The sequence below is a fragment of the Drosophila kikkawai genome, chromosome 2R, assembly GCF_030179895.1.
Source record: "Drosophila kikkawai strain 14028-0561.14 chromosome 2R, DkikHiC1v2, whole genome shotgun sequence".
Classification (NCBI taxonomy): domain Eukaryota; kingdom Metazoa; phylum Arthropoda; class Insecta; order Diptera; family Drosophilidae; genus Drosophila; species Drosophila kikkawai.
This window is the reverse complement of record NC_091729.1, coordinates 21,188,754-21,210,666: the sequence shown is the minus strand read 5'-3', so window position 1 is coordinate 21,210,666 and position 21,913 is coordinate 21,188,754. Positions and strand designations below refer to the sequence as shown.

At 45.2% G+C, this 21,913-nt stretch overlaps 7 protein-coding genes across 8 annotated transcripts; 3 read left to right on the top strand and 4 right to left on the bottom strand.

Moving 5' to 3' along the window:
- Nucleotides 1-72: 72 nt before the first annotated feature.
- On the top strand, nt 73-8,245 carry CtsL1 (cathepsin L). The gene is made up of 4 exons (XM_017181641.3): nt 73-240; nt 1,665-1,773; nt 6,967-7,181; nt 7,250-8,245. Exons 2-4 carry the CDS (start codon nt 1,675-1,677, stop codon nt 7,959-7,961), a joined length of 1,026 nt encoding a protein of 341 aa, XP_017037130.1. The 5' UTR covers nt 73-240; nt 1,665-1,674; the 3' UTR covers nt 7,962-8,245.
- Nucleotides 4,605-5,439, top strand: LOC108085135 (uncharacterized). The gene has a single exon (XM_017181642.2). The coding sequence runs from the start codon at nt 4,851-4,853 to the stop codon at nt 5,097-5,099; it is 249 nt and encodes an 82-aa protein (XP_017037131.1). The 5' UTR covers nt 4,605-4,850; the 3' UTR covers nt 5,100-5,439.
- A 214-nt stretch (nt 8,246-8,459) lies between the features above and the next one.
- PheRS-m (Phenylalanyl-tRNA synthetase, mitochondrial) lies at nt 8,460-10,134 on the top strand. Its single transcript, XM_017181696.3, has 2 exons — nt 8,460-9,798; nt 9,861-10,134. The coding sequence occupies exons 1-2, from the start codon at nt 8,590-8,592 to the stop codon at nt 10,026-10,028; spliced, it is 1,377 nt and encodes a 458-aa protein (XP_017037185.1). The 5' UTR covers nt 8,460-8,589; the 3' UTR covers nt 10,029-10,134.
- Nucleotides 10,112-11,668, bottom strand: St4 (Sulfotransferase 4). Its single transcript, XM_017181697.3, has 4 exons — nt 11,256-11,668; nt 10,952-11,186; nt 10,564-10,895; nt 10,112-10,500 (listed from the first exon to the last, which is right to left on the bottom strand). The coding sequence occupies exons 1-4, from the start codon at nt 11,338-11,340 to the stop codon at nt 10,112-10,114; spliced, it is 1,041 nt and encodes a 346-aa protein (XP_017037186.1). The 5' UTR covers nt 11,341-11,668.
- A 141-nt stretch (nt 11,669-11,809) lies between these two features.
- Nucleotides 11,810-13,086, bottom strand: LOC108085096 (uncharacterized). The gene has a single exon (XM_017181568.3). The coding sequence runs from the start codon at nt 12,915-12,917 to the stop codon at nt 11,913-11,915; it is 1,005 nt and encodes a 334-aa protein (XP_017037057.1). The 5' UTR covers nt 12,918-13,086; the 3' UTR covers nt 11,810-11,912.
- A 54-nt stretch (nt 13,087-13,140) lies between these two features.
- LOC108085082 (coagulation factor X-like) lies at nt 13,141-14,139 on the bottom strand. Its single transcript, XM_017181552.1, has 4 exons — nt 13,923-14,139; nt 13,816-13,861; nt 13,607-13,761; nt 13,141-13,541 (listed from the first exon to the last, which is right to left on the bottom strand). Exons 1-4 carry the CDS (start codon nt 14,137-14,139, stop codon nt 13,141-13,143), a joined length of 819 nt encoding a protein of 272 aa, XP_017037041.1.
- A 303-nt stretch (nt 14,140-14,442) lies between these two features.
- LOC108085152 (uncharacterized) lies at nt 14,443-21,908 on the bottom strand. Of its 2 annotated transcripts, none has more exons than XM_017181675.3 (10): nt 21,733-21,908; nt 21,128-21,382; nt 20,886-21,061; nt 19,186-19,399; nt 18,923-19,127; nt 16,994-18,864; nt 16,828-16,933; nt 16,489-16,765; nt 16,078-16,357; nt 14,443-15,872 (listed from the first exon to the last, which is right to left on the bottom strand). In XM_017181675.3, the coding sequence occupies exons 2-10, from the start codon at nt 21,318-21,320 to the stop codon at nt 15,145-15,147; spliced, it is 4,050 nt and encodes a 1,349-aa protein (XP_017037164.1). In that variant the 5' UTR covers nt 21,321-21,382; nt 21,733-21,908; the 3' UTR covers nt 14,443-15,144. The 2 variants fall into 2 exon arrangements, with proteins under 2 accessions (XP_017037164.1, XP_070139797.1); XM_070283696.1 differs by having other exon boundaries at nt 21,809-21,896.
- Between the last annotated feature and the right edge of the window lie 5 nt (nt 21,909-21,913).

Below are 21,913 nucleotides of genomic sequence, written 5' to 3'. Positions count from 1 at the left end.
TGAAAATATTATCAACAACCCAATTCGAAGCCCAAAGATTTTCCGCCCGCCAAAACACGGTACCACCGCAAGATTTCTTCGAGCAACAATTTCTACGATTTTTTATTAAACAGCTGAAAGCCTCCGCGAACAGTTAATTTTAATTGCGACTTATAAAACTTGCACTTTAGCAGGGCTACAAAGTGTTACAGTGGTAAAATCAGTGATTAGTCTGCAATTTCTGCGACGCAGTTCCGAGTGGTAAGTGGAAAACACTTTCCAGTTGTACAATTTAATTCCGATTGCGCTAGAACGCAAATATACCTGCCCTGCATCAACGGCAAATAAATATTTAATTATGGTACTCGATCGGCTGCGAGTTGCGTCATGCCTTTGTCTCCTATTTGCTGTTTAATTGCACTCCAGACGACATCTTTCTAGTCGGTGCTTCTCGTCCATTCCGTCTATCCCATTCGCTTCCCTCTTGTGTTGCGCTTCTTTGTTTAGATGTTTACTGCCTGGTCCGCCTCTTCCCCTCTTCGCTGGCTGACCCATTTTCTAGTCTTTGTTTGCTTTATCTCACCTGTTAGGCCGCCGTCCCTCGTAGGTGAATCACCTTCGGTTTTCTAAACCCGTTTTTGCCCTCGAACTTGGCACAAATTACAAGCTGCAATAATAAATAGGCAGCAATTTTTATCAAATGCCTCTCACGTTTCTCAAAATGGTGGCAAAAAATCAACAACAAAGTAAGTCAGACCAAAATGGCAGACGGCGAGTTTTTTCGAAACTAACTAAAAAAACAACACGAAAGCAGTGCGAAAGTGGAATGGCCGATAAGATAAGGCACCGTTGATTCGAATTTGAAAACAACAAACTAAACAATATCGCAAAGCAACGGCCGATATAAGATTGTATATATGTATTATATATACGCCCCTAATTATTCAAGCTGTATAAAACAATTAAACAAAGATTCGGTTTCTGGATAAGAAATCTTTTTCCCCACTTTAAATTATTGGTGAATCATAAATACATATATATTTTTTTTCTAGAAATTTTATATTTATATTTAAACAATTAAAGTTTGATCAGATTTCACAATATATCTATATTTTTTTTCAATACAAATAAATATGTACTTGATGTTATTATTGTTTAGTTCAACATTTTTTAGAAAAACAATTTTTATTAACTCAAAATCTAAAAAACATCTAACATCTGAAATAAACAAAACAAAAAGGAGTATTTATGAAATCTCTAATATTCTTATTAAAATATAATTACATATTCTTGTTAAATTTATTTACAAATATTAGTTTTACCTAGAACAAAATACTTAAAATATTTTAGTTTTACTTTAACTGATTTTAAAGTCGTCAAAGTTAAAATTTGTGCAAAATACAGCCACTATTTAATAGGAAATTCCAAAAGTATTACTCAAAAAAGCTTAAAAAATATGACAATAGGTTCTAATTGGCCAAATTTATACTAATAAAAAATAATTATTAAAATTAACTCATGTAGAGCTTAGACTTGCTTGCCCCGCAAACCTTTTTCTCATTGTAGTTTAATACTTGTAAAATGCCAGAGATCAGGTTTACGACTGCTGGACTAACTTCACGTGACTCCCAGTTGCTCATCCTCTTGCTAATACTGTTGCTAATTTTTGTTGTGCTCTTTTTCAGATTCCTCACAATGCGCACAGCTGTGGTACTTCCCCTTCTGGCTCTGCTGGCAGTTGCCCAGGCCGTTTCCTTCGCCGACGTGGTCAAGGAGGAATGGCATACGTTCAAGGTAAGTTCTCCATTTTCTATGATCTATATTCGTCACCCCCCGGGAAATCAGAACCCCTATACGAACACAAGTGTTCTCTGGTAACAACAAGAGCTTAGTACTACCGATGATTATTCATTAAAATCGCATTATTTTTTGGGCCTTTGTCTTGCACAGAATTTTGCTTTTGTTTAGTTGAATCGCCGCGCATTGCATTCTTCCGTTTGTGACGCGATTCTTTGCGAGCTGCTGAGTCACGAATGCGAATGTGAATGCACCAAGCTGAGCGGGCTCATCAAAAAAAGAGTCCAGATAAGTCCAGAAGTCTAGCTTTCAGCAGTCACATGTCGCCGCCGACTCACATGACTTAGGCTCATCCGTAAACATCGGATGAATGGACAGGCTGACTGACTGTCAATCGGTCGCCCACTTTTGCTCCATCGCGGGTCAGTCCCACTGATAGCTGGTGTGGTCCACTGATAAGCAGCGGGACAATAGTACCATTTTGCACCACTTTTGCGGCAGGCCATGATGTTTCCTAATCGTCATCGTCATGTGGTTAGGCTGATGACTTGGTGCCTGCCCCGGTTCTGAATAATTGCATTTAGCATTCGATCCAATGGGTTTATGGGTTTATAGCTTGCCTATATTTGCAACGTCAACAGATTTACAATTGTTTTAGATGATTAAACTTGTCTATAGTTTAGTTTACTTGCTGTACTCTTATGTGACATCCTTATCGATCCGAGTGAAAGATCGCTCTTTTTTTATATTTGTTAAATATATTTTTTGTATAATGCCGTGTCAAGCGTCATTAGTTGCAAATGGGGGCGTATAATTATAAATGTGTTGTGCAGATCTCGTGTGATAACATACATATAATTTTCATAGAATTTTGTCTATAATTTGATTGTCATGTTGTCTGCTGAACACCCGCATTTTTGTTGATTTTGCATCTTGTATAAGATATGTGGGGGTTCCCCATTCCTTTATCCAGTTGATTTTTAGCTGAATAGGAGCTTATCTCAGAGTGATTCCATTTTGAATAAATATGCTGTGTGTGAATCATGGTTTCGGGAAAAACTTTTCTTATGTTTCTATTGAAATATAATCTTAGTAAGCCCAGTAATACACAAGAGATATGCTTTCCTATGAAACGATAATTATTAATTATCTTGGCTTTCACATTAAATATAAATGAGTGTATTTAGCTCGAGCATTGCATTTATTGTATTTATGGGTATAATTAAAAAAAAAATCCGATTTATTGATTTATATTAAAGCGCTTGCTAAGAAATGTTGTATTAATATTTTTAACGACATCCTTGGAAAGGAAAAGCTTTGAAAGGGGTTAAAATGCATAACAATTTTATAAAATGGTTTCCAGGCTTTAGGCCACCGACTTTTTCAAGTCAGTGTAAGTCCCAAAACCGCTCTTGTTGCAGCCACGGCCACACTGGCATAAAAGTGCTGCCCATTCAATGTTCAACTGATGAGCCGCGCAATTCAAATACGATTGCTAACGGCAGCGTTTCAAAAGACTGTTCTGGAGCAACGGCGCATAACTATAGTCCGTAATCTCTGTGCGCAGTCCAAAGTGGCAAATGCACAGCTGCAAAAGTCACCAAGTTTACTGTACTATGGTCACTGATAAGCTTCAATAAGTTTTAATGCGTTTCAGCAGTTTTATGGCATTCCGCGAACAAAGATTGCGAAAAAGAAGAGACAAAATCAGAGTCAAACTCAAATACGGGTGCCAGGGGGGTCGTCCAGAGCCGAGTGTTGTTTTGGAAATGACGCGTGACGTCGCCGCTTATCAAATTGGCATTTCAAATTCGCTGTCAGGCGTTTTTTATTTTGTTTCGAGAGCCGAAAAGCTTTCGGAGAGTAACCCGAGCGATGAGCAGCAAGTGCACACGGCGAAGAATGAATCGAACAAATAAATAGAATCGCGCTGCCGTAAATAAACAAGTGGGGAAAAATTTGGCTGACTTGCAAAAGCCGAAGAGGCACTGATACTTTGATGTTTGCTTTATTTTCGCCCCACTCTTTGTGAACCGGTTGGTATTTTTCGAATACATTGCCCGACATCCTTATAAATCATGTTGCTGTTTGGGAAACCGGTTGCTTTTTTGAACCGTGCCATTATATGCTCGCACTGCAGAATGAAATATGGAATAAGAAACGAAAAAGGAAGTGAGTTTGCGAGTGACGAAGTGGTAATATTTTGAGGGTTATAACTTATAAGATTAAAAAAATCATAAATTTATATTTGGGTTATTATTTAGATGAGAAATATCAAGGGATTTTCAAGCATCTTTGTTGTGACCAGCTATGAAATATAAAAGTTTGATCTGATATTGCGAAACATTCAAGAATAAATCTCATCTAAGCGAAATTTGGCGGACAAACGGACAAGGTTTACCTATAATACAAAATATATATATAAAAGCTATATAATTTATGCTAGTTTAATTAAAATGTGATGTAGTTCTTATAGAAAGTCAAAGTTTCTCTTTGATATTTTAGAAAATTGAAAAGAAAATCTGTTGATATCGAATTTAACGGACAACAGACATACAGAGAGGCCGAAAATGATGCACTTTATATACCCAAAGACTCCTTTTAACTGCCTAAAATGAGAGTAAGATTCGAGTACTCTCTGGTAAGGGCATAACAAGAAATGTGTGTGTGGAGTACAACGACGACGCTTCCTCCGAATAGTTTACGTTTGCCTACGTAGGTTGCCCGCGCTCGTTTTCGCTCGGCGATAGAGGAGTGCTGCTCTGTGTGTGTGTGTGTGGGAAGTCGGTCTGTGTGCGTGTGAGCACAACCACTGCCACCACCGGAGGCAGTCTCTGCTGTGAATTTGTGTTATTTCCCTCCCGACGCTCCAAGCAAACGGTCGAGTCTCACCAAGAACAAAAACAGCACCCCACGAGAGAGGAAAGAAATATAAGGAGACCCAGTCAGCCAGCACCGGCCCCCCGCCAACGAGAGAAGGAAAAGCACGCGCGTCATCGAAAATACAAAAAAACGTGCTATTAAACCAAATAAAAACCAGAGTAAATACCGTTTTTGGGAACTTACATAAAGCCATGGCCGATGCAAACACTCTAAACGTCTCCGTGGATGTGGTGTGGCCCACAATTATTGTCCTGGCCATGCTGGTAATCAATGGCTTCGTCTTTGCCTACATCATGCGAAAGCGCCGGGAGTTCAGCAAGCACCTGTCGGAGGAGCATCCGCACACATCCTACGCAGCCACCAGCAGCCAGGCGGTGGTCTCAGCACCGCTGGAGGAGCCCGAAGACGATTCCTGTGCCATCCAAATGGAGCGTCTGTAGTCGTAGCCGTTATAGCAGCTAACCAGCCAGCCGTAGGTCTCAGACAGATACTCACCATCCTCTCGTCCAGGCTCATCATCAATCAATTGCAACGAATTTTCCTAAAACCGCAGAAAGCTGAATAGTTCAAAGATAAAAGATGCTCTCTTTTGCCTGCGAAAAGTCTTGCAAATACTGTTTAGATAGATATAGAGATACAGAGCGTATACGTATCGCATCGAGTGCCTAGCAAGCACATGCATTTAATTACGGTTCTTAAGTTGTTAATTTTGCTACAAAGAGTATATATACAATAATAATAAAACGTGTGAATTTTATCATACCTTGTCGAAAAATCAAACTGGATTGTGTGTGTGTGTTAAGTGAGTGGTTCGTTTGTTCAAAGAAAATCAATAGGTCGTTGCTGCCGCTGCAGGCTTTCAAAAGGCTTCCTTCCATTCCACCCCCCAAGTGGGTGAACGGTCTTGGATATGGTGGATGCATGTCGTCTTAAATTCGAATCAATTATGTCAATTATACGAGTCAGCCGTGGACAACTCGGGGTCCCCATCCGGCCTATTTGGGGCGACAATTGGTTGCCCCGTCGGATTCGAGAGCTGGTGCGCTCTGTTATTCGTTCGGCTTTGATGTCCAAAATAATTACATATGCATGTTTTCACACACATGACGACGCCACTCTCAGAGTTATTCAGTTTATGGTGACGAGCTAGGAGTACCCTATAATGTTCTCTGGTTCTTTCAGTAACTGAGAAACCACAGAAACGATAAGGCTTGAACTGTAGGCAGTGAATAATATTTAAATTACCAATTCTTGAGAAAACATAATATATATTATGAGGTTGTGAATATAAAGAATGGAATTTTAATATGTTTATGGGGTAAACTACGAGTTCATTTAAAGAAACTGTATTAAGTAAGAGTTATTTTTAACTTAAAAAGTGGAATATCCTACTTGAAGAGTAGATCAACAAAATAGTTCTCCTTTGAACTTCCATTTAATCTAGTTTTTAACCAGACTGTATACCTTTATTATTTCATATTTAATTTATGAAATATTTAAGCATTTTAGCTTTTCTTTCATCAGTCTTCTAGATTTATATAAAATCAAGAAAATTCCTTAGAAAACAACAATTAACTCGTAAATAATACATTTACGATTGACCTGGACCCTTTCTTATGAATCATTTTCAAAAGAAACAGTTGTGCAATGTCAAAATCTCAAGATTATTTATTGACTTTCAATCAAAATCAACCCCACAGAAGTAGAAATTGTTTTTATTTACCCAAAAGTAATAGATATCAGCCCCGTCGACTGCTCGGGTAACAATACTCATTTATAGCTATCATTTGTTTAGTTCCCGTAGCTATTTCCGTGCTGTTCAAATATGCGGGTCGGCACGGACAAACAACCCCGAACTGAACCGGTGGGAGAGACTGGGACCAATGCAGCGAGACGAGATCAGGGCGCATTTCGTGCCGTACTACCTGCGGTGGAATTGTTGTTGTTTTTGTTTATTACCTGGAACATTAACACCATTGCCTAGGTCTGCGTTGAGCACTATTTTATGGTCATGCTGGGTTTATGGACGCGACTACTGTTCCATAACTCAGAGCATGAGCATGGCGCTCGTGCCAGGTTGACGTGTCCGTGATAAGGTTATCTTGAGATTAAGAACTCTTGGTCAGATCGTAAATCTGGTTTACGTAAACTTTTATTTCTTGCCTTGGGTTTAGTGATTTCCAAATCGAAATTGGAATTGCATTTAAATGTTGTTACCATTCCTGAACTTTGTATCTAATCGCAGCTGATAATTGATACGAGCCAACACGGTGATAAGAGCGACACTAAACGAGACTCTCTTTGCAGCTGGAGCACCGCAAGAACTACAACGATGATACCGAGGAGCGTTTCCGTTTCAAGATCTTTAACGAGAACAAGCACAAGATCGCCAAGCACAACCAGCAATGGGCCTCCGGCAAGGTGAGCTTCAAGCTGGCTGTGAACAAGTACGCCGATATGCTGCACCACGAGTTCCGTCAGGTGATGAACGGCTTCAACTACACCCTGCACAAGGAACTGCGGTAAGAAAAGAAATCCTACTCCACAGCAAGACTCTGAGTTTAATCCATGGTTTATTTTCCTCTTTTAGCGCCTCCGATGAGAGCTTTGCTGGCGTTACCTTCATCTCGCCGGCTCATGTCACCCTGCCCAAGGCTGTGGACTGGCGCACCAAGGGCGCTGTGACCGAGGTCAAGGATCAGGGACACTGCGGCAGCTGCTGGTCCTTCTCCAGCACCGGAGCTCTGGAGGGTCAGCATTACCGCAAGACCGGTGTCCTCGTCTCGCTTTCCGAACAGAATCTGGTCGACTGCTCCACCAAGTATGGCAACAATGGATGCAACGGTGGTCTCATGGACAACGCCTTCCGCTACATCAAGGACAACGGAGGCATCGACACCGAAAAGTCCTATCCCTATGAGGCCATCGATGATTCGTGCCACTTCAACAAGGCCACGGTTGGAGCCACCGATCGCGGATTTGTCGATGTGCCCCAGAAGAATGAGAAGAAGCTGGCCGAGGCTCTGGCTACCATTGGTCCCGTGTCCGTGGCCATTGATGCCTCCCACGAGTCCTTCCAGTTCTATTCGGAGGGCATCTACGACGAGCCTGCCTGCGATGATGAGAACCTCGATCACGGTGTCCTTGCCGTTGGCTTTGGCACCGATGAGTCCGGCGCCGACTACTGGCTGGTGAAGAACTCTTGGGGCACCACCTGGGGCGACAAGGGCTTCATCAAGATGGCGCGCAACAAGCAGAACCAGTGCGGCATTGCCACCGCCGCCAGCTATCCCCTGGTCTAAGGTCCAGAACTGATTTATTTACTAGCCACAGTCCCCTCATATTATAAAGAAAACGGAGAGAAAATGAAATACCCAACGCAAGCATCTCAAAAAATGAACTTTAATTAACTTCTAATCGTTCCCTTAGCCAAAACTTTATATTTTAATCTTTGATTTTGTATTCTCTCACCTTGTCTCCCATTACATTTCATACGTTCTGCCATCACATACAATCTAAGTGAACTCTTACTGTGTTGATGTTTGTAGAAAAATAAATATAAAAAAATATATATAAAATTTTAAAATATGTCTATAATTAACTGAAGCATTAGATGGAAATGGAAGTATGAAAAATAGTTTTTATTCGAATATTGCGCCAAAAGTGAAAGAATCCCATACAAAATGGTCACACATTAATCGATTATACAGGACTAGAGGCATTGGTGTTGCCAGATTTCGCGTTATTTACTCCAAATATCAGCTGTTTATAGATATGGTGCGACCGTTGCCTTTTATTGTTATTTTTCGGAAAAGTTAAGGATTTACCCAAACCAGATCTGGTCACACTATTAAAGTTGGGCAATAAGTTTCCGAAAATGCAAGAATAATACGAGTTTTTGCAACAAACTAATTAAGAATCCCTCCAAAGATGCTGTTGACACTTCGCGTGCAGGGAACCCGGCTCTGCCCGCGTCCAGCGAGCGCCACCCGAAGCCTAGCCAGCAGTGTGGCGGCAGAGAAGTCTTCGCCACCCCCAACCCAACCCCAGCTGGAGGTCAACGGGAGCACGTACGCCACCGACAGCTGGACGAACGTAACGCCCAAGATCCTGTCCTACCTGGGGGCCAACAAGCACCTGCAGACGGACCACCCGCTGTCCATCATCCGCCAGCGGATTGTTAATTACTTTTACGCCGCCTACCGGAATCAGCGCGGGAATCCCCTGTTCTCTGTGTACGACAAACTGAACCCGGTGGTCACCGTGCAGCAGAACTTTGACAATCTGCTGATACCCGGGGACCATGTGAGTCGCCAGAAGTCAGACTGCTACTATGTCAATCAGCAGCACTTGCTGCGCGCCCACACCACCGCCCATCAGGTGGAGTTGATCTCCGGCGGGCTGGACAACTTCCTGGTGGTCGGAGAGGTGTACAGGCGCGACGAGATCGACAGCACCCACTACCCGGTGTTCCATCAGGCGGATGCCGTTCGTCTAGTCACCAAAGACAAGCTTTTCGAGCGGAATCCCGGCCTGGAGCTGTTCGAGGAGACGTGGTCGGGCCAGCTGGCCGACCCGAAGCGCATTCTGCCCTCCTCGAAGTTCATGGACCAGACCAAGCAGCCCTGCCACACGCTGGAGGCTGTCAAGCTGATGGAGCACGAGATGAAGCATGTGCTTGTGGGCCTGACCAAGGATCTCTTCGGGCCGCGCATCAAGTACCGCTGGGTGGACACCTACTTTCCCTTTACGCAGCCCTCGTGGGAGCTGGAAATCTACTTCAAGGACAACTGGCTGGAGGTCCTGGGCTGTGGTATTATGCGGCACGAGATCCTGCAGCGTGCCGGCGTTCATCAGTCAATGGGCTACGCCTTTGGAGTCGGCCTGGAGCGTCTGGCCATGGTGCTTTTCGACATACCGGATATCCGGCTCTTCTGGTCGAACGACAGCGGTTTCCTGTCGCAGTTCAGCGAGAAGGATCTGCTGAATCTGCCCAAGTACAAACCCATCTCGCACTACCCGCAGTGCACGAACGACCTGTCCTTCTGGCTGCCGGAGGATGTGCAGGTGGACGCCGGCTTCTCGCCCAACGACTTTTACGATCTGGTCCGTTCGGTGGCCGGTGATATGGTGGAGCAGGTGGGCATCCTCGTGCGGCCTCCTCTCTTCTTTCAGTTGTTAATATTTATTTCCATTTGCAGATCAGCCTGGTGGACAGGTTCAAGCACCCGAAGACGGGCAAGTGGAGTGTGTGCTTCCGCATCGTTTACCGGCACATGGAGCGCACCCTCACCCAGGCGGAGGTCAACGAGGTGCACAAGCTGATCGCCAGCGCCAGTGTGGATAGTTTCAATGTGCAAATACGTTAGTTAGTCCTAGTTGCTAGTTTCTAGTTCCGTTTTCAATTTAAACCAAAAACAAATAGTAAAACGTGGCCATTAAAGTCAGGAGTTTATATAGTTTTAAAGCACTTAACATTCTGTTCGATCCATTCGTTGGCATTAACGAGTAGACTGGGATTATCGACAAACTCCTTCTGCGGTTGGCACTCTGTTTTGGAGCCCTTTCGCACAAAACCCGCCTCTCCCTCATTGAGTATACCCACAGAGGCCATTTCGTTCATGTTAACCGACTTGTTCTTACGGAAATTCTGAATGCTCAGGTGATCTAGCAGCCTGTCCATATCCTTGGCCTGGGGCGGGCACTCCAGGAAGCTGGCAATGCTATGAATAGTACCTGGAAGATCCACCAGCATGTCCTCGTAGCGCAGGAATAGCACATTGTCCAGACGGGCGTGCTCGCGAGCTTCCCTCACATGGCTGTAGTAGGGTAGCCAGGGATCTATAAGGATACAGAGAGAGAGTTCACAGAGACAGTGTCAGACATAACCCAAAGATCACCTACTTAGTCCTCGCTGAAAGTAGCGCCAATACCGCTCAAAGTCTCCCACATAGCCCTGGGTGCGGAAGAGCCTGTTCAAATGGTAGTAGGACACAGCCACATCCTTGGGATCGCGCATCACATAAATGACCTTGCACTTCTTCTCCATGACACTGGGCGGCATTAGGGAAAAGGGAAAGTGCGTTTTGATGAAGCGTCGTTGGTTTTGCGGCACCTCGCTCAAAGCCTCGTAGCCCGGCCGAGAGATCTTCTCAATGAACTCCGAGGCACTAGAGGACTCCTTGTTTTTGACCAGTAACTCCTCCTTGACTTGGGGATGCATGAATATGGGAAACCTTAAAAGGGAGGATAAGTAATCATTTTACCTTGGATCTTGGCCATGTCAACTCACTCGAAAAATGGAAAACGTTCAGTGAGCGGCCTTCGCTGGGCCTGCTCAAAATCCAGACCATTGCACAGGAGCCATATGAGCTCCTGTGTCCACGTGGTGCCCGATCTGGGCACGGTGGCTATCCACACATCATCCGGCCGTGCCTCAAAGTTGTAATACCTTTCCGCCTCTTCCTTGTACTTGTGGGGAAAGAAGTATCCCTCGGAGCCGACCTGCACGAAGCCTGTACGCTCTCCTAAGAGTTTTCGAGGGGAGAGATTGAGTTCAGACTAGGAAACGGAATACAGTTAATGCTGTGACAAACCATGAAAGTACTCCATCAATTCCGCATTGGTGGACTCCTCGACATCGCGAATTTCGTGGGGAAACTTTAGAGCAGAGTTTTCCATTGCACGCGCTACCAGTTGCCAGAGTTGACTGCGGACCAGAGAGCGTTCGTTCCGTTGAGAAAGCTTGACCCCGCTTTTGGGCCGCAGAGAAAGTGGCGGCCGCTGCTCAGCTTAGCTCAGCGAAATTTAAATAACGTCTTGATGATACTTGTTGTTTTATTGCTTTTAGTGCGAAGTACTACTTGCTGGACAAGCACAAGCTGCGGCTAAAGTTGCATTGCGTTGGGCTTAGTGCAAGGTACGTATACATACGTATTGTGTGTGCACACACATGGGTGTGTCCCAAAAACCAGACTTTACTTTTGGTATAGAGATGGAGAAGGGACTGGTTGGTCAGATGCCAGGCCAAGATTGCCACAGGTTTCAGTTCTATTAGATTTGATTTAAATGAAAAGAAGAAAGGAAGCCGGTTTGTAAGAGGCTGATAAACATTTTCCCAATACACTTTAATTCCCAAAGAAAAAGATAATTTTACTCTTCCTTTTTTAAGTTCTAAAATTTAACATTAATACACATTACAGTCCACAAAAAATTTTAAATATTGTCTTACAAGTCTCGAATCGAACTTGGGTTTACTCTTTCCCCTCAACGCCATCGAACAGACTCAGTAGCTCCTGCTCCTTGCGTTTAATGCGCTCCTGGATATTGGCCACCGGCTCCGACTTGGGCACCTCGCGGCTGAAGAACTCGTCCATTGATTTGAAGACATTCTGGTACTGGTTGTCGTAGGTGGCATACGAGATCGGCGGCAACTTCTTCGGTGCTCGCTTTGTGACGGCATTCCTATCGGAGAACTCCCTCAGCTCGTCCAGATGCAGCTCCTCGTCCTGTTCGTGGATAGCGAACCGACGCGCCGCTATGCGGTCATTCCGAGCCTTTTGTTCGCGTCGCTCCCGATCGATCTGCTGGACCAGCTGCGTCGACGGACTCACCATCTTAACGTAGCCAAGCAGCAAGCGATGGTCAAGGATCTCAGCCTCGTTGGTCTGGATGCCCGTCTCCAGTAGCTCATGTGCCTTGGCCTCTTCCTCCTTGGCCCTGGCCTCCTCCGCCAGCAGCATCTCGAATTCTTCCTGAGCCGTGCGTTCTGAAACACCTGTCGATGGCATCTCCTTGCGCTGATTGGAGGAGACCTTGCCACCGGCCGGCTGCCTATTTGGCCAGAGACGCGCCCGTGCCGCCTGTTTGGCTGCCTGGGTCATCACCCGCTGCTTGGTTGTTTTCTTAACCTCAGCCTCGGTGCTCGTCGATGGGAAAGTGGATGCTTGACTCTTCCCCTGGGCAGCTTGATCCCGCTGCTGCTTGGCCCTCAGGGACGACGTTATGGTGGAGTGAACCAACTGTGCGGGGGGAGTGTTCTTGACCTGGCGCCGACCTGGCTGCTTTGAAGCCGCACCGGTGCCGCCTCCATCGCCCGCTCCGCCGTGAACTGCCTTGCGTGTTCCCGCGGACTGGGTCGATAGAGGATCCGTCACCAACTTGGCCCGGACTGTCACCCCGGAGATGGTGTTGCCTCGACCTCGAGGAGTTGCAAGCGTTGCAGCACTCCAGCCGCCGGTTTTTCCGGAGGAAGTCATTATCCGGCTTGGTTAAGAGGCACTTATCGAACCGAAATCTTGTGGGTCTGAAAATTCGGGGGATTATTTGTTACTGGGAGGATCTACTATAATTTTCACAATGTTTTCGAACAGGATTGTTTTATTTCAAACTGTTTGGAGGCAATGACAAAAAATATATGAGATAATCCGTTGAATTTGTTCACCCCACATACTGGGATCACTTTAAGACCTAATAATTTGGTTAGTGGCTAAGCCCGTATTTCACAACCTTGACAATCCAGTCCGCATAGTAGGTTACTCGGGTGTAGACCGCCGGACTCCTACACACCCGTCTTCCGTAGCTGACGAGGCCGAACTGGGTATATCTCATCGAGCCATTTATGTTCACGAGATGGCCCAGCGGACTGCCAGAGTCACCCAAGCAGGTGTCGCCTGTGGGATGGCCGGCACAGATCTGGCCCGCTTTGACATGCATGCCCAAGTGTTCATAGCAACTCGCGGGGGATATATCTTCCAACTCGAGCGTTTGCAGCTTATCGGCTACCCATAGTTCTCTCGTTTTGCCCCATCCCGTGACCGTGTAGGACGTCACGAACGGTGCCCGCGAGGCATCCGTGAAAATGCAAATGGGTCTGATATTAGCTGTTGGCAAAATACTCGTAAGGGATACATTGGAAGGACCAGGGAAGAGCTTAACGTTAACCCACCGTTGAACTGCACCTCAGGATCAAGTTTCAAAATCCCGATGTCATGCTCATACGTATGCTTGCTGAAGAGACGATTCCTAATGGCCAAGGTTACGCTGTAAGCTATAGAGCTCTTGGCCCTGGATTCCGTATAGTACTCCCCCAGACGCACAGATCTACGGCCATAGGAGTTATCCCGTGAAGAGAGGAAAGGTCCAAAGTGTACTTACAAAGTCTGCCCATTGACAATGCAATGAGCAGCGGTCAGGGCAAATCCTGTTGAGTTAGGCTGCATTCAAAATCACTTTAAAATGTTTTAAGTAGAGTTATTTCTTACGTTTGTGAATGAGAGATCCACCGCATAGGAAATCATTTTCATTTAGATAAAGGTAGGCCATCCAAGGATTCTCTCCGTGTTTGGCATTAGTGCCGCCAAATATTAGGTCCTTGATGCCTGTGATACCGCAGTTGGGCTCCAGGAGCTGAGCCACCGTCTTCTGGGGATTGAGCAGTCCCACAAAACACACAAAAGTTAAAATTAATAGACAGCTCATCTTGGCTCGCCGGCAGATATGGATGTACTGATACCACCAGCTTCCAAAAGCACACCTTATATTGGACACCGATGAGGTTATCGCCTTTATATACACAAATTATAATATTTATATATTGGATTCTTGGAATAGGGGGCCGATTATAATGATCCATAAAATAAGCATGATAACAGCCCCATAACAAAAATCGAAAATACGCAATAGAGAGTCTCTTTGAGGGGGTCATCCCTTGTAAGGGCCTGTTTTTTAAAGGTTTTTAAGGATTTTTTATAGTTGAGAAAGTTCTGAAAACACAAGTACATATACAGGTGATAATGTGGAATATTTATTGAAATCAAATTGTCTTTTTCAAGTACTAAATACAGTCAAGGTTTAACATAGAGGCTGTCAATTTAAACATGTCTTTTTTTCACTTACATATTTGTTCACTTAATAATAAGTAATGGTACATAGATATGGAACAGAACAGTCACAGAACTTCAATGGTGCGGAATACACATATATTAATTGGCTTGGAACTTAGTTTAAAGATCGTTTAACCATGGAAATAACTTGACAGCTAATAAACACCCAAAGTAAAAAACTAATCGCACTCATATCTCTGGTTTACATTACAGACGTGGGCCCACCCATAATGGACGGCCATCGTGCGTATTATAAACGGATAACGATGCAGGCAGTTGCAACCGAAAAGTGTTCACTTTGAGGGCTCCATGTCTATGCTCGAATCAAAAACATTCGCATGTGATGGCGCCAAGACGGGAAGGACAGAACAGGACGGTGGGCTGGCTCCTCCTTCCGCCTGTCTCTAGCCTTCTCGGGTGGGCGCACGTCAAGTGCGAATCTATTTGGTAAGTTGTTTTGCTAATTGGCGCATGGATGATCGCAGATCGCACAAATGCCAATAGCAAAGTCAAAAAGAGGACCAAACTATCGCTTGTTAGGCCAAGCAACAGCATAATCCTCATAGATTGGAGATAGCTACTCTCCTAAGAAGCTACACTTTTATGAAATTATACACTTCGACTTCTTTTCCGTTCTGGGCGGCGGCGACGGCGACGGGGTTCGCTGCCAATCCATCTGAGTCCAGCCGCTGTGCGGCTCGTAGAAGGGCGGCGGGCGCCGGTACTCATCGGACATGGGACGCATATTCTCGAATCGGTGATTTCCTCTTGGAATATAACTGTAAGTTGTCTTTGGCGGCGACATTTGCGGAGCACTGGGCTGGTACGGCACTTCGATGCCACAAGGCACACCATTAATGTAGCGTTGCCCGCTCCTAGATGGCGATATTTCTGGTATAGACATGGGTTTAGAGGCCTTCCGTTCCGATGGTTTTGACTCACTTCCAAGTGACGGGATGGCCTGTAATGGTTTGGAGGCTTTCTCTACCGTTGGTTTTTGCTCGCCCTTATCTGAGGGAAGCCTAAAGGGCGTATTGACCGGCAGATTCAAGGGCTTTGTATGCTTTAATGGCGCCGTTGAAGTTGAAGCCTTGGCCTGGCCCTGCTTTTCCAATTTTAAGTTCTTCAGTTGAGCCGTAACCGCACGAGTTGCATCGCAGTTTTGGTTTACGTAGCGTGTTCCCTGGCCGGGAACCTTTGGCAACTCGTCAAAGATCTTGTCTAGCTCGGTCTTTTGGGAAGGCTTTGCCTCGGTGCCGAGTTTAAGCAACTGCTCCTTGTTGTAGAACAGCCTAACTGCCTGAGCCGGGTTCTTCGAATTGGAAGCAGCTAAGAGGTAAGAAAAGAAAAGGAATTAGCATTGTGGGAAGCGGCGCCAGAGAAACAAGAAATCGTGGAAAGTACAAAGATTGACGATTTATTATGCAAATGGGTCTAGGGATTGATCAACATTGATTTGTATTCAAATCTTATTATCCTTGTTCACGATTTCTGTTTCCCTGGAAATATTGGTTTTGGAATTTGGGATTATTACTTCGCTTTAGGGTCTGCCCCAGGCCCGGCTGTGGTGTAGTAGCCTGCTGTTGGTGCTCAACAGCAGCAGCCCCAGCAGCTCCGCTACGTGCGCCTCCGGGTGTGGCGTTCTGCTTATTCTGGAAGTTAACTTCTTCGCGAAAGTACGGCGTTCCCACCAGAGTCTTGCGATCACGACACATTTCAATAATACGCCGGAAGTCGTTATTCTGGCTGAGCGTTCGCGGATTACCGATCAGAATAAGCAGGGACATCGGACGCGATAACAGGACGTTCAGGCGCTTTGGGGGGGCAAAAAAGAATGCAATTAAAACATATAAATTAATACGAGAATTATAAACTATTTAAAGTAAAACAATTTAAAAGAAAACACAAAAACAGATAAGATATTCTTTAATCTCAAGACACTTACCCGTTGGTTGTTCAGAAAACCCAGCTTGGGAGTAAAGGATCGCACAAAGGACACTATGATCACCTGCTTCTCTTTGCCCTGGAACAGTTCCACAGACCCGCAATCGATCTGCGACCAGTTGCGCATGTTCAACTGCTCTTGAATGCGTTGATACTGGCTCTTATAGGGCGATATGACTCCTATATCCGACTGCGACACCTTCTCTCCGTTCAAGCCAAAATACATGAGATCCTTGACATAGTCCATGACGGCATCGATTTCCTTGTTGTTGCACAAACTGCAAAATAGTATATTTTTTTGTTATTTTAATGGCATTGTAATAGGAATCATGGCTACTACCTTACGGAGCTCTTGGTGTTCATCACAGTGCCAAATACTGAATGAAACATGATTGGAAAATCGGCATTGGGGGTGTGGAACCAAGTCTTGAAACGGCAAACAGCATCTGTACTCGAAATAAACGACGTTATTCGGAATTCAGCAATGGTCTGCTAGCTCTACTCACCCATTGGAGCCTGGGCCTTTAGCTTTCCATTGTAGTAGAGCTCGTTGTACAGCGAAACGATCTCAGGATGGGATCGGAAGTTGCGAATCAGGCGCGTTTGAATGGCCTTGTTGTAGTTACCATCCTTGTCTACCTGGTAGCACTTTCTCTCCACCAGCCGCTCGAATAAGGACACATCCAGACCCCATTCACTGGCCCGCTGCGATTGCAGGACTGGTCCCAGTTGCTTGTGGTCCCCGGATAGGATCAGATTCGACGATGGCGAAATGGTGCAGGTGATGCCCATCAGTGCCTCTGCCTCTGTCGAGGCGGCTGCCTCGTCCAGAAACACGTGCGAGAAGATGTTGTCGCGGGCGAATCCACCCGTTGACAACTTTCCGGCCAAACTGAGAGTGCAGACAATAATGCGATACTGATGCAGGGCCTGCACGGCCGGATAAAAGTGCACGGCATACATGTTGGAGTACTCCAGCAGCAGGTCATCAATGTTGTCTATGCGCCGATCGCAGCTGGCGGCAAAGATGCGGGCCAAGGGACGCGGTTGACTCTCCGGAGCCTTGGCAATCGCCTGGAGCAGGCGCAAAGCAACCTCGTCACAGGCCGTATTCGAGCCAGCCAGCACCAGAATGTTCGTCTCCGGACGGTTCACGTACAGCTGGTAGATGGCCTCGCATATGGTTGCGGTCTTGCCGGTTCCCGGCGGTCCGAATATGATGTACGGAGCGGGGAGCTTCTTGGTTAAAGCTATCTGCTTCACAGCGTCCAACTGCTCCGGATTGCTGGCAATCCTTCCGTTGTTCAGCTTCAAGGCCTCCCGTGGCACCGACTCCCACAGAATGTCGCCGGGAAAGAGAATCCTTTGCACATCCTCGGCGCGAGTCAAGGCCAACTGCTGGAGCGCTCGATACTGGTAGCGCATCACTGCCCTCAGCGGACGGAAGATCAGCGTGTATGTGGTGTTATCCGCCAGCTGACGTTCACAAGTGATGTTTACACGCTGCGTCGAGACGCCCAGGATGCGCGCAAAGTAGACGCGCGGCGGTTTGTCCAACGATCCAAACCGTTCGTCCACCTTTCGGCCCCACTGAACGATCGAGTCGAAGTCCTTGAGGGCCAGCTCCAGCACCTGGTTGTTGCTCTCCAGCATCTGGCGCACACCCGCCTCAGGACAACCACGCTCGTTGATAATCAGCACATCGTCGCCCGGCGAGACAATATCCTCGACGCTCATACTGTTCGCGCTCAGCTGCAACTTCACCGAGAGCTCCCGGCCGAACTGGTGCAGCTCCATCTTGGACTGCTTGAGAGCCAGGTAGTGCTGCAACCGTTCGATGTCCTCCACTTGGAGCAATGTGCGCAACGTACCGCTGATGTTCTCTTGGGTAAGATCATTGCCCCGCTCGCAAAAGTTGCGGTAGTGCTTGTCAAAGTCGGCCAGCCGCACCTGGGCATCCTCGTGCTTAAGGGCACTCACCACCTCGGTGGGCGGATTTGCCGGAGCCAGACGCTGGCTCTTGAAGGTCTCATTGCTGGACAGCCGGTACGGATTTATGTTGAAGCTGGCCTTGGGCAGCGCCTCCGTTCGCATGAAGTGGTGCTGCTCCACATACCTAAGTCCGTTGCAGGTAAATCCAATCACGATGGGCATTTCCCGGAGGATCATGAAGACATGCGAGTCCACAAAGAAGACCAATTCTCCGCTCTCCGACACCTCCAACGGCATACGGGCATTGTTCACGTAGTAGAACTGCCGCGACTGCACAATAATAAACTTGTTTACCACCAAATCCTTAAATTCAGTTTTTAAGGTGAAGCCAAAGTAGTGGCTGTCCACGCAGGTCTGATACGAAACCGTCAGCTTGGGGGAAGAGCTGCAAGGAACACCGATTTAATAAACACTTGTGATTTAACTTCCCCATTAAAACTTACAGCTTCTCCATCTTTTTGAGGGACTTGAAATCGGACTCATCGCCATGATATTCCACATGCTCCTCGTACTTCTCGATAGTCTCAAAGTTCACCTGGCAGATGTAGCAGCCCATGGAATCCAGTTCAAAGTCCTTGGGCGGCATCTGTACCTGGGTCTTTTGGTACTTTAATATGGTAGCCGCGGCCTGCGAATCAAGTTTGTACTCTGCAAACGAATCGCTCATATAGTTGTGAACATCTTAATGGCGGAAGATTGATCCTACCTTCGGTTATGGGCCTGCCATTAACCTCCACCGGAGCTCCTCCGGTAATAGCGGCCAATGATGTGGCACTGGAGTCCCGCTGACGGTGCTTTTCGTCCATCAAGTTGTACTTCTCCTTGCGAAATTCCATCAAGGCAAAGTTCTTGATGCGATAATTGTTGTTGCCACGCGGCGTATTGATCAGAAAGTTGGTCCGATGCAGCAGAGATCCGATCTATGGCGAAAACAAAAAAAGGCAGGCGATGTGCATTATTTCATTATTTATTTACATTGACCGCCCAAGAGGGATTATAGATCGTTGTAACCTTATCGCCGGGCTTCAAGTGCGATATCTGTGTGGTCAACAATCTGCAGCAGCGTTACATGAACCTGATAAAGGCACTGGTTTTTTTATTTGTGCAAAAAGGGGAATCACATCATCACTTGAGATGTATGTTTTGCTTAAAAAATCAATCCAAACATTGACATTTCCATACAAATGTATCATTTGCTTTAAAACCCAATAAAAATTGTTCAAAATTTACTTATGGATATGTAAAGTTAGGATTGTTTTTTTTCCAGGAAATGATTCTCAAAATAAAACCTCCAAGCCCTTGCTTATCAGCTTTCTGTCTTGCAAATTAAGTCACTTCTTATATTCCCATTTGTGTTTATATCTGAAGTGCAATGAATGAATGTAAATGAATATAATTTTACAACTTTACCAAGCAAACATATGCATGATTAATAACCAGTAGTTAATCGTTAATTAAATGAAAGATAAACCTAACAGACTTAATTGCACCTGGGATTCCCGTAAAACAAAATTCTTTAGCCTTAACCCTATGCAGTCACAATTTAGTTATCTGCAATTCATTTATAAAACCTTATCAAATGTTGGGAGTAGAAAGCTATCCGTAATACTTGTAGATTACACAGTTATGACTTCCGCTTGACTATATAATATATATTTCTTAGTTTTTAAAACCAAGATAAAGTAAGTATATCAACATTGTTCTTTCCTAATCATACATATGTTTGGCTAACTGAAGAGATGGATTTATTTCTAGGTATAATGAGGGGTTTAACCCAAATATGGATTCGTATAAGCCGGAGATGAAATCCGGCGGGGCAAACCCGCAAACAAAACACAAATGAGTCATATGCCTGAGCTGGATTAGTAAATGTCTAGCGCTATTTGACAGTGTTTGTGAGCGTCGTAGGGTTGATAATGCGAATCGAATTGTTTGGAGCCCCTCAAACTGAAAACAAAGGAAATTCGTAATGCAACATATGTACACAATTCTTATCGCTGTGGGGTAGGCGAATTTGTGTGGGTGTGACTTTAGTCTAGATTTTATGACCAGAAAAAACAGTTGAAAATTATAAAAAGTATATATGTACGTACATATATATATATTTTAAACGCATTACCAACAGAAGGTGCTTGAAAGTATACGTTTAAAATAAATTGAACCAGATTTTAAAGGGCTATATATTTTAATAGGTTCATTAGGCTAAATATGAACAGAAATCTTTAAACATTGTTAATGCCTCTTTTTGTAGTTTTAGATTTAATAACATTTCTAGGGATTATTTAATAAAACCAACTTGCATTAAAATATTTGCATATAAAACATCTTTAAAAATGTTAATTAGTTTTACTTCATACTTTTACGGACCTTTGTCCATTTGTTTTCGCTCAGTGTATGTCTACTTACATTCCAGGCTCCCTGGACAGATAGCTTCAACCGCACCTCGCCGCTCTTGGAATGCGATGCAATATGTGCGTCGAACATTTGACGCATTTTGATCTTGTCCACGTACCACTCCGATCGGGCAGTGATCACCTGCCGATCGGCCATTTCCAGCAGAAACGTTCCAATAAACTCGCGCTCTGTCGGATGCATTAAATGGGATCGATGTAAAACCTGCCACCTTATGCACTTAGAATTTGGCTTACCCCATGCCACTGGCGGCTTGCGAGCCATTCCATTGGGATAGGGGCCGGGTGTTGTTTTCGTTCCAGCTCCATTACTGGAAGGCGGCGTTAACGGCGGCGTCAATACTCCATCAGGCGGACTAATATTGTTGTTATTTTTTTGTGCGGCTGCTGCTGCCGCCGCCTTCTTCTTTTGACTTTTGTTCTTTGTCATGTTCTCCAGATCGTAGTTGTTTTTACGTTTTTTTCGTGCTTACGTTGCCTAAATAGCTTATGCTAAAGTGTAAGCAATTACAAGTTAGATATTTAACGCGATCACAAAGCGCACAGCACAGCACACACACACACACGAACGGTTATATAGACTATATAGTTTCTCAGAAGTGCAGCTGATCGAAGTGCACGCCGCGACGTTCCAGTAGCAAATAAAGCGAACGATCCGTTAGCGGTTTCTATATAGCCGTGCAAGTGTGTGTAGGCGCGGGTTTGGATGTGTGCAGCGGCAGCGGGCCTTTCGCAGTAACGGAGATTGCTGGAACGGCTTTCCTGGCTTCCAGCGAACTTCAGAAGGTGGAACATTGGAATGGTAAAGGGGCAAGAGCTTCCGTTGCAGCAGGCGTACTTACGGATCACTGCGAATTTGAAATGTATATTTGTTTTTAAGGTTTTTTTTGCCTTTGCGGCCCCTCAACAATGCTTGACCTTTAAAAGTGTACTTTTATTTCTATATGTATGCTTTTGTATATTTTTGTATTCGAATTTTCGTGGGGTATACTTGGTATAAAATTGAACTGTAACGAACGTTTG